This window comes from Medicago truncatula, chromosome 2, assembly GCF_003473485.1.
Source record: "Medicago truncatula cultivar Jemalong A17 chromosome 2, MtrunA17r5.0-ANR, whole genome shotgun sequence".
NCBI classification, from domain to species: Eukaryota; Viridiplantae; Streptophyta; class Magnoliopsida; order Fabales; family Fabaceae; genus Medicago; species Medicago truncatula.
Window position 1 is genome coordinate 33,009,380 of NC_053043.1, and position 11,824 is coordinate 33,021,203.

Sequence of the window (11,824 nt, forward strand, 5' to 3'; positions counted from 1 at the left end):
CCAGCAACGACAACAACAACTCAATCGACAACTACGTCAACGACACAATCAACTACAACGATAATAACTCCACCAACGACCACTACAACGGCATAATCAACAACAATGACAATAACTCCATCAACGATCACTACAACGGCATAATCAACAACAACAACGACAACATCTAAAGGCTTGTGGTACCATTTTCAACGGGTTGAATGACTAAGCATTCCGGGGCATAAGCCCCCAACAATTTGAATGATGATCATTCCAGGGCATGAGCCCTCAACAGATTGAATGACAAGTCATTCCAGGACATAAGCCATCAACAGTTGAATGATTAACATTCCAGGGCATGAGCCCTCAACAGATTGAATGACAAAGCATTCCAGGGCATAAGCCCTCACCAATTTGAACGACAATATGTAATGAACTCGACTTTGTGTATATCAGCATACAACTCAACTACGACAACGACAACAACTGTGCATAATAACTATGATTTACTCCCCAACTTGGTCAACATCAACAACCTATGACTCCGTTACTTATAACGACAACTTGCAACTTCTACAACTCGAACCTACACCTTGTGTATTCTAATGGAATGCAGTTAAGCATAAACCAGCAATCAGTAACAATCATATTCAATCAACAACAACACAAACAGTATACAAACAGCGTGATATAACAATATCTTATGCAATTCAACAATGTCTAACATTTCCATATAATCCAAGTAATGCGTATACAATTATATCATATTAGAAATAACCTCAATTCATCATAATCAGCTTCACAGATCATCATTAATATCCTATACAACTTTCATTGCTATCCCAAAGTTCAAATCACAACATGGATTAAATACTCTTAAACACCTTAATTGAACTCATAGTACTTCTAGTTTTGAGCTTTGGAATTATCCCAATTATCCCATAAGTTTTGGATTAACTTAGAAATGGTTGTGCTGAATTTTCATAAGATTTCACGAAGACCTACTTGGAGTATTTCCATCATATCTCAAAAACTAAAAATCATTTTTAAGTCAAACCAAAGCCATTGCAAAGCTAACAAAATTATCTAAAACTTTCATGTTTACATCAAGACCCAGTTCAAAGTAGAAAAGAGTCAAAAATAGTGAAATATGAAGGATCTCGTTCATAAAAATCGTGTCGCGATTTTAGAAATCGCGGTGCGTTTTTGTGTCCAGAACCACTGAACATTCTGCCATCAAAATCGTGGCACGGCTGCAAAAATCGCAGTACGGTTTGACAGTATCAGGTCCAGAAATCTGCTTTTCAAAAAGTGCGATTTTCACCATTTCGCGCATAAAATTCCAACCGTTAATCGGATTTTGATGCCGTTTTCGCCTACACTCTCCTGACACTTGGCTCTATCATAATCTACAGCTATTTCGAGTCTCAACCATCCCAAAAATCATTTTCCCAAACATCACATAATCTCTTATTTGCAAAACGTTTATACTTCGACTTTTCAAACGAAATCTCCAATTTCCATCGACCCAAACCCCAAAACTGATTAGGGACTTAGTTCGTGATTAATCTACAGTCTAAACATCTTTTATCACCCTAATCCATCAGATTATCTACTTCTTCCAACGATTCAATTCTACACGCTAACCCTAATTCCCAAATCAAGAACAACCCTCATGTTAAATCAATTTCAGAATTTACATACACTATAATTACTGAAAGTTAGCCTCACCCTTACCTTGAATTGATGAACAAAGCTCTACAGAATCCGATTCTTCCCACTTGGCGCTTCTCTTAGCTTTCTCTTGGTTTTTCTCCCAAACTCTGTTTGTACGTGAAACTGTTTCAGACTTCTATTTTCTAATTCCTTAATAAATATAACCTCTCAATATTCCTTAACTCCTCTTAATTCTATTAATTCTAATTTAACCCCAAACTCCAAAATAATTCCTAATTCTCACTTATTCTATTAAATAATAAAAATAGCCATTTAATAAAATACACCACACCACAAAATCAACATAAATCATATAAAAGACTTTAAATCAACTAAAAATAATTAAATAACAATTAGGGCGTTACGTAAGAAGTTTACGCAACATTTTTAAAACCCAAACAAAGTTTTCCTCTTTCTCATGTGTCACAAATCCAAATCCAACCGAATATGTCAAATCGGTCGAAGTGACCCAAACTACCTCAAACATTGGCATCCTGTACATATTGGTTTTGTAGGTGGAGTCCATAACCAAAACCGTTGGAAAATTGTTAAACAACTTAACGGATGTTGGATGAGCCCAAAAGATATCTTCGATTGTAGTACTTTCACTTTGTGTTCTTGAGTAATAAGTATAGTTGTGCTCCTCCAACTTCGAGATTAGATATTGCAACGACTTCTTGTCACCTCTATTTGTCTTCCATATTTGTTGACGTTCATTGTACACTTGCTTCACATTTGTCATGAAATGTGGTCTTTTTTTCTTCAAATGTATCAAAATATTTCTTGGAAGCATCTTGCTCATGGTCAAGTCACGTACAATCTTCTTGTCGTCCTCCTTTAGTCTACCAGCAAGAATGTGTCATTCTAAAGCAGGCTCCATCGCATGGTTATGAACTCCATTAAGAATGTTCAATCCCCATTCCTTTGTTTGCTTACTTTGATATCCACTAATCATGAACAAGCACCCACATTTTCTTGAGCCCGTTCTCGCATGCTTCGGTTTTTTTTTTCCGGCACTTTGTGAGCTCCACTCCTTTCACACACTAGGCAGAACATTGGATTGATCAAGCTTGATCTTTGTGTAACAATTGTAAATCCCGCCTTATTTGCTTGACGACGTGCCCACTCAAGCAATTCTTCTCTATCTTTCGACTTAACGTCGTCCGAAAAAAACATAGCCGTGTCGACCTCGTGGGCTTGAAGTGGGAGGACACCGGAGCCACCAACATACTTTGAAGCTTCAACATGGACGGAAGCTCCATCAATGTTTGGTTTCGCTTAACTTTAATAAGCTAGAACATGCGGCTGTGAACTTTTTATGATTATTAAAATTAAGTTTTGAAATATATTAAAAATAAGTTATTTTAATTATTTTTTTCATTTTATGCATGCAAGAACGGAATTTAATGCAGCTAAATTTTTTCCTTATTATACCACTCTACTCCAAGTTGTGGGGTATTTAAAATTAAAGAAAAAAAAAACAGAAAAATACCACGCAAGTCAAGAAGTAGTTGTATTTAAATTTTTCGAAAAAAAATAATGGAAAGTACCCCGCAAGACCAAGAGGAGTGGTATAATAAGGACAAAAATTTTGTCACTTTTGAGGGTATACCGCAAGACCAAGTAGAGTGGTACCAGAAATTCTAAAAAAGTAATGTATTTATGCAATTTTTCGAAAAAGTATGGTAGTTTTTGATTTTTTGGCAAAAAGTAGAGTAGAAAAAAAAATCGAATAATTTTTGTAAAATGTAATAAATTTTGTTTCTTATAATACGATAACGTATATAAGACTGAGGTTAGGTTCAGTTGGGTCGACTACAGACCTTCTGGGATCACAGGCGTTTTGAACTCCTACCAATAGCTAGTGATAGCTTCTCGGACTAGAGGAAATCATAATACCTGGCACAGTGATACCAGACTGTGCAGGACTATCTATAATAAGGTGCAGCGATCGAGCCAGAATGGTTTGAGTGGAGATTATATATCTACTCATTGCAAACAATCATGTTATGGCAGTTAAGACGACCTTACACTCATAATAGAGGTCTCCATGGAGTAGGTCTAACCAAGATGGTAATAAGAAGTCAAAACTATAACCTTTGAATTGATTATGATAAAGTGTTAAGCGATGTATGTTTTGACTAACTTTGATGTGTGTTGTTGCCATAAATTTTTGTGTTATCAATTGATTTATATTTTATTGTGATTATTTAATTTCTATGTGGTTATTTGATTTTTGCAGGATTTAATGGTGAAAGAAATTACATGTATAATTGTTGTATATATTTATTTATTTGAAAAATAATATATGTAACTATAAAAAAAAATTATGTATTATCATGTAATATTATTAGCATTTAGTTAACCTTGTGTGCAAGTATTTCACCCTTACAATTTTCAAATGATGCCAGGAGAGTCGCTAATCACTCGGGAACCCGCATGATTGAGTGTTTAGTGGAACTAAGTGATGCGGTTTGGGAGCTGGATAGGGCATCCCAAACACTGACTTTCACCGGGTTGGTTAGGACAACCGAAGGAATAGGAGGTTTAGTTGTGTCAAACTGCAGGTCGTGATGTACATTTGCAAAGGACGGTGCCTGGTCGTCTCAAGTCCAATATTGATGCTTCTTTTTCACAGTCTACAAATCATGTAGACATTGGTATATTTGTGCGCGATGATGATGGCGATTTTGTTCTAGCCAAATTCATGAGTTCTTCCCTTTATGTTTTGTTCATGTTAGTGAAGTTTTAAGTTTGTTTAATGTTATAGATTGGTTGAGTGGCATGCAGATGGACAATGTCGACTTTATGGTGGATTCTAAAACAACCAATGACGTTTTTCACTCCAACATATTTGATGTTTCAGAATTTAGTCATATCATATCGGGGTGTCATAGACTCTTTTATTTTCAATTCACAGACTCTAGGGTGGAGTTCAACATGCGACAAGCAAATGCAGTAGCTCATGCATTGGCTGGAGAAGTCGTGTTATCGGCTAGTCCCAATATTTATTTTCATATCCGTCGTTGTATTAATGATATTATTATTAATGAAATGATATAAACATCTTTTCTTTCAAACAAAGTTTAAAATTCATAAATATATTGGGTAATTAGTTACATTATACATGAATATGACTAAGTAAAAATATATATTATATTATGAAAATCATATTCATGCATCCTAAAGTTTGACATTTCAAAGTTTCTAAAACTTATCTTTTTCTAATTGTAATAATTAATCAACGGTATATTTTATGTGAAATAATTATATCGCATTATTTTTATTATTAATATTATTTGTTTTAAAGTAAGGTCATGCATTACATATGTATTACCTTTAATGGATAATAGAATATATTCATTTCTATGTTGATAAATATCCGTCAAACTCACATAACAATCCATCATCTTTAGATTTGCATAATAATATAATTAATATAATGTCAGAAACACTACGGTTTGGTGATGGTGTTACAAGAGAGAACAAAAAACTAAAGCGCAAGATGGATGATGCTAACATTGATGCTGATTCAGATGTGTTACTATCTCTGAGTGTAGGAGGAGGTGGAAGTGGAAGATCTTCATTCAAACCCCTCAAGAGTCATGAGGAGCAAAGGGAATATCCATGTAAGTTTTGCAACAAGAAGTTTCCAAGTTCTCAAGCCTTGGGAGGACACCAAAATGCCCATAGGCGAGAAAGGGTGCTTTCAAGAATTGAAAAGGAAATTCAATTAAGAACTTTTGGACTTGGTGTTCATCACTTTTTTCCATACTCAAATCATCATCAATATCCATTCATTGTCGCAGGGTCATCACCTCTTTATCATGGAGTTGGATGGCCTCAATTTGTTTCACCTGCAATCTATGGCAACTCAATTGGGATGATCATTAACTCTGCTTGGCCTACTCAAACTCCATTGAATAATAATGTGGGATTTGAAAATTATCAACATAATGATCACCTGCAGGTTCCTTCGTTTAATGTTGCTCTTAACAGTCATGTCGTAATGGTAAATAACAATCATTACGAGCCTAATGACAACCAAAATTCATCCTCATTTCCTGATTCATCCTTCAAGCTTTAGTGTCTTAGTCTAATCTATGTCCAATCAGTCTTTTTTACTATTAAAATAATGTTAGTGACATTCACTTTAATAATATCTTTTCAATATTCAATCCCTTATTTGTTGATATTTCAACAAGTCATGTCACTTTATGTGAGATCTATTATGTGTGAACTTCAATCAAAAGAGAGAAAATATTGAAAAGATCGAAGTATTAGATTGATGAGTGTTATACTAGCTTATATCTTATGGTCATTAAGTTTTTGTGGCTAGCTTTTATTATTTGTTGGTCAAGTTAATTGTCCTCGTTTGAAATAAAATATTTAATAGTTGTCACATTTTCAGATATACTATGAACGATCTTATGAACAAGTTTTAGATTGATGGGTGTTATACTAGCTTATATCTTATGGTCATTAAGTTTTTGTGGCTAGCTTTTTTTATTTGTTGGTCAACTTAATTGTCATCGTTCGAAATAAAATATTTAATAGTTGTCACATTTTCAGATATACTATGAACGATCTTATGAACAAGTTTTATTTAATGTATATAAAATTGGATAAAATAAAATCATATATATATATATATATATATATATATATATATATATAGTTTGATACAATATGTGACATAATAAATTCGACCATACACATAATCTTAAACATATATTAAGACGAAAATGAAATGGAACTTCTTCGATCGGTTTGCAAAACATTACCAAGTCCACAAAATTATTGTTATGACGCAACATCTTTTAATTTTTAATGCGAGTCTCTCACAAGCATGAACTTCATATGCTTATGTTTTTGATTTTAAAGGATTTAACTGATGCAGAAAAAACTCAAAGGACCAACCTGTTACATTTAATTAACTTAAAGGAACTAATTGATACGAACAAAACTTACAAAGTTCATGCTTGTGATTTAGGATTTATTTGTTTTGTATTTCTGTAATGAGTATTGTTTGATTATATCATTATTCGGTTGACATTTCGTATAGAAAAGATCGAGTGTGCACTTAGGGGTTGATATGTTTGTTTGTTCAGGGAGCTGATCAATAGTTTACATTGGGTTGTTTTGTAATTGTCATCCAGCTTGGTAAAATAACTAGGGACAAGGGTTGTTTCCTCTTGCTTTTGTTAAGCCTTTTTGCTCTATGCTGGTTGTTTGTAATCTTCGTAATTGATGCATTTTGTATCTTTGATCGTAGGCTGCATTGTGGTTGGAAATGTGGAGCAGATTACTAGAGTTTTAATTGATCCAGCAGTGGCTGAGACTACCCACTTTCAAGAATAGATTAATTTCCCTTTCTTGCATTACACTTAAGATTGTTGACATGATGTACATGATTTCATATTGTTTCTGTGTTATACAGATGGTTGAAAATTTTCATTTGCAGTCTAAGTTTGTCTAGAGGACTGCGTTACTTTGATAAGGTTAGGGCTCCAAACGTGTTGATTCTAAAACAGTGTGAGTTCAACAAAATTGTTCCTAACCAAATTGTGTCCAAGATTCTGCAAACAACCAAGCGTGCTTTGTTCTGGTGTGTGCTAAGATTGTTGGTTGTTTCCACACTAATAAGTGGTGGTTTCCATATGTGACTGTGGTTTGTTGATGAAGGCAATGGGTGAACAACATCGATGTGTTTATTTATAACAAACCACCTTTAAGGTTACCACCAAGTAAGTGATTGTTTGATTGATTTGTTGTTCAGAATACAACAGAAGTTGTGTTGTTTGGTTTTAACATATGTGTAGTTGTAGGTTGCGCGTGGTTGTAAAGGATGAGACCGGAGTTGCAAGCTTTGAAATGTTTGAGTATTTGCTTTAGGGTATCACTTCCTTGAATCACAACAAAGAGGTGGTGTCATTGTTCTCCCTCCGTTAAACGCATTGTAATTGTATAGTTTGTTGAATTCTGCTCTTTACCCAAACATTTTTACTCATTCCAAAGAAACTGACCAAAATACCTCTACGCATGTTAACTCACGCTAGTGTTAAATTTGCGTGAGTTAACTCGCATGGAGATTTACACAGGGTTTTACACTAGCGTGAGTTAACTCATGTTGTGGGAGTTAACTCACGCAGGGGCATTTTGGTCTTTTCACTTGAGAATGAGCAAAAACATTTGGGTAAAGAGCAGAATTCTAGTTTGTTGATATTCATGTATTTGTGTCATGGTTTTTAATCCATTTGCTGGGGCTGAAGTTTGCCTTAAGTTAAGTTGGGTTACAAATTCTAAAGGAAAATAACGTGGTTTTTATTGTTAAGAATGTTTGTCATTCCATTAACATAAACCATGATGCTATTGAAGTTGTTTGTTTGAGCGACGATGACGATATTATCGAGCTGTGTCACAGTTATGGCAAAGGTTGTACCCCCGTTAAGGTATAATACAATTCCTTTGGTGCATTTGTCATGGTTTGGTTTGAGTGTTTTTTGTTTCAAGGTTGCTTACCTTTGTGTCATAATATATGCTACAAAGCATGTTCAAGCCAACCTTTACCTCAATTACACCTTCTCCATCGTTGCATATTGAATCTTGTCTTCAAGAGGCTTCTGCCATCGATGCTGGACAGAAAATTCATACTAAAGATGCAGAAAGTTCTTTTCATAATGTGGAATTGGTTGGACCATATAATGTAACTGAACCTGAAGGGGATGGACCGATGGATGATATGCCTTCTCTTCCTTCCATATGAGTACTTATGGTCTGTTACGTCTGTTGAATAATAGTAGATGCCTTGGATTCCTATTTGAAAAATATGTTTATGTTTTTTAAAATTGCTAAGTCATTTGTTGATGTGTTTTGTTGTTGCCTATTATTTATATAATTATGTGTTGTGACAAGTTCACTATGTCTGTCAATTAATGTGTTTGATTGTTGGTAACTATGGACAAGGATATTATATATGTTTTCAACAAAGAATCTTTAGTGCTTGGTTCTCTTTTGTTATGTTTGAAACAAAAGGCATGATGTAATCTATTTGGATGCATCGTCCTGCAATATATAATCAAATGTAATGTGTAACGTGTTTGTCATTGTACCGAAATTCCCAAGTTATGCCCTTTTTCGTATGGTTTTTATCTTTTAGTAGTGATAATCGGTGTCCTTTGTATCTGGTATGTGATGGAACATGTCATTGTAGGTTGTGGACCACTTCTATACATCTGAATACTTGGTGGGCTTCATTTTGGAATGATAGGGTATTTTTAAGCTTATTACGTAATGGTCAACAACTTATGTATTATGTATTAATAATGGAAACTTGAATACAAAAAAGGGATGTGTTCATGTTGTAGAACGCCAATCAGTTTTCATCTGCAAAATAATTATTGACCTTGTTGTATTCCCTATGTATCTCCTTTAAATTAGAATTTAAAAATAAAAAATTAGTGTTTTCCATCTTCAAGATAGTGTCAACCGCACTTCCACATGACTTCCTTATTAAAGTCATCAGCGTTTTCAGTTTGCAAACCGTAAGTTTAATTACTATCTATCAAAGAATAAAAAATGGCCAAACTATCGTATAATGCATTTTGGAGTTTTAAAAATTATTTGTGAAAGAAAAACAAGTTACTTTCCACTCTGTTTTCTACTCTTCAAAATAACACCGCTTTAGATCATTCTTCTCGACTTAACTTCATAGTGTGAATCATATCAACTTTCTCACATATTACGACTCCGTTTTAGCCAAGCTAGTGCCGAAGTAACACATTGGTGATAAAGTCAAGGCAGGCCACAAAATATAATTTCATTTCGTTAATATGCTAAGGGGACATTTTGATCATGTTAGGGATCAATGTAAAACTTCATTCAATTGTTCTATTAGTTTGGATGTTTAACTATATACATGGAAGGTGATTTATCAAAAAATATGAATATATGAATATGTGAATATGTATTTGGGTAGACTATATATTGGGTCTTACAAACGTAGACCAATCTAGATTGGTTATTTCAATATGCTTTGGGGTCCAATTTGTTTGTTTAAACCTTAATTATCCCATATGACGTATAATAGGTTGGTGGATTTTGTATGTATTGTTGCAGAATACCATGGTTTACTATTTGAGTCGTGCCCGAAGTCGTAGTGCCTGTTAAACGTATTGTCATCGTAGATAAACAGTAATATATTATTTATAAAGTGTGGTTCAATTTATCTTCAAGAGTGTGTTTCAATATTCAAGAGTGTGGTTCAATATTTAATTGTCATGTGGTAGCTAATAGAAATGGAAAATAATATTTTAAGTAAGGTTCAATGGTCGTAGATTGGTCCATATCGTATGGTTTTATGTTTGGCAATGATATAGTTATGCTAATTGGGGGTCTATGCCATACCAACTAGAAGATTTGGTGCTACAACACGATAACAAATTAATGCACCAACAGTTTCTTGTGTAAAACAACAAGTATCATATCATATTCTTCTTGGTTGTCCCTCTCTTATCCTGCTACTTCCTTCATTTCTGTTTTCACTTAATCTTTTTTTCTTCTTTCTCGTTAGTGAGTTAAAAACTTTAATGGCATATTAAGACATGCATGCCATATTTATTTGCAATTCACAAGATAGTTTGACTTTTTATCCAATCCAACTTTCCTTTCTGAGAGAAAGAAAGAGATAACAAAGAGAAGCAATTTTCTATCCCAGGTCAAGTCCAACCAAAATTTGATACTGTAAAACTGCAAGATGCTATAATGCACAATTTTGGAACACTAACAAAATTAAGAAACAAAAGCAATGATAACATTAAAAGACAACGTCTCTTCTTATATGTGTATGGTTAATGCTGTGTTACTTGGTATTTTACTGTTGAATGCATCAATTTATCAGTAAAGGCAATAGTATTTGCGCAAAGTACAAACGAAATTCGTTGAAGGCTTGACGTCCTTTTTTGTTGGCACTTTTTGTAATATTTGTCATTTATTGGTATCATTAATTATTTTAAGGTGAGAGTATCGTACCAACTAAAAAGTGACAGTCAAAAACTGAATTTAATGTCTAGGTCCTAACAAAAATGTTATTTTATTTTATTTGAAGTTCATATAGTCATCATTATATGTTTCTACGTAACAAATATTTCATTTTCATTCTCGCATTTGGTTTGGACTCTTCTTTATTCATATATAGAGCCATACTTATTTAACTTTCTTTTGAAAATTATAATGTGAAGATGTCTAAAACTTTTGTACACATAGTCGAGCACTATCTAATATAACATTTAAATTTTATATACTAATTTATGAATAAATAGAAGTGATTAAATATTTTCTTTTTTCAGGTTCAATGGTTAATGTCTGATAAAAAAAAGTTATCTTAGAGTTTGGTTGACTACGAAATACTCTTACAAAATTCATTCAAAATTTAAATTTAATTTAAAATAAATTAATTTAAAAATATAATATAACATTTATTGGACGATGACTACATACTCGATCAAACTCTAGATACTAGATCATTAAAAAAAGGTTAAACAAAATGTCATAATATAATAAATGTGAAATATTGAAAATGGGCTATAAAACCATCTAAAAATACCATGTGCTACAAATCTTTTTTGAAAATATTTAAACCATTTTTTTTATCTGACTAAAAAGAGATTATATTAATCAGACAAGGCTTGATAAAAGAATAGATACAACGAAAACATCTCAAAGCAAATGGAAAAGAGGAGAGTAGTAGACTGATGAACAAACAATATGATTGAGCCTCCAAAAGTGGTGATCAAAGTCAAAAGTAACATGTTTGAACTTCAACCACCAATAAGATTGAAACTAATGCCTGCAAACTCTTCTCCTTATGCTGAAAAATGTGTCAATTATGCTCCGTCCATACAACCCAAACCACCGATAACCAAATAATATTAAGAGAAAATATTATTAGGGAACCACAAATCCCAATATGAGAGCTAGCAGATACCCACCACGTACACAATTTAGCCAGCCATTGTACAACCATGAAACTTAAATTGCAAAAAAATGAGGTTTATAGCTAATGAGCCTCACCCAAATTTTAACAATAGGAATAAACTCAACCGACAACACGATAACAAATTCATGCACC

At 33.4% G+C, this 11,824-nt stretch overlaps 1 protein-coding gene across 1 annotated transcript; it reads left to right on the forward strand.

Moving 5' to 3' along the window:
* The first annotated feature begins 5,137 nt into the window (after positions 1-5,137).
* Positions 5,138-5,782, forward strand: LOC25486990 (zinc finger protein 3). Its single transcript, XM_013608823.1, has one exon. It carries the CDS (start codon positions 5,138-5,140, stop codon positions 5,780-5,782), a length of 645 nt encoding a protein of 214 aa, XP_013464277.1.
* The last annotated feature ends 6,042 nt before the right edge of the window (positions 5,783-11,824 follow it).

Coding starts and splice junctions, on each gene's coding strand:
- LOC25486990 (XM_013608823.1), top strand. CDS start 5,138: ATGTCAGAAACACTACGGTTTGGTGATGGTGTTACAAGAGAGAACAAA.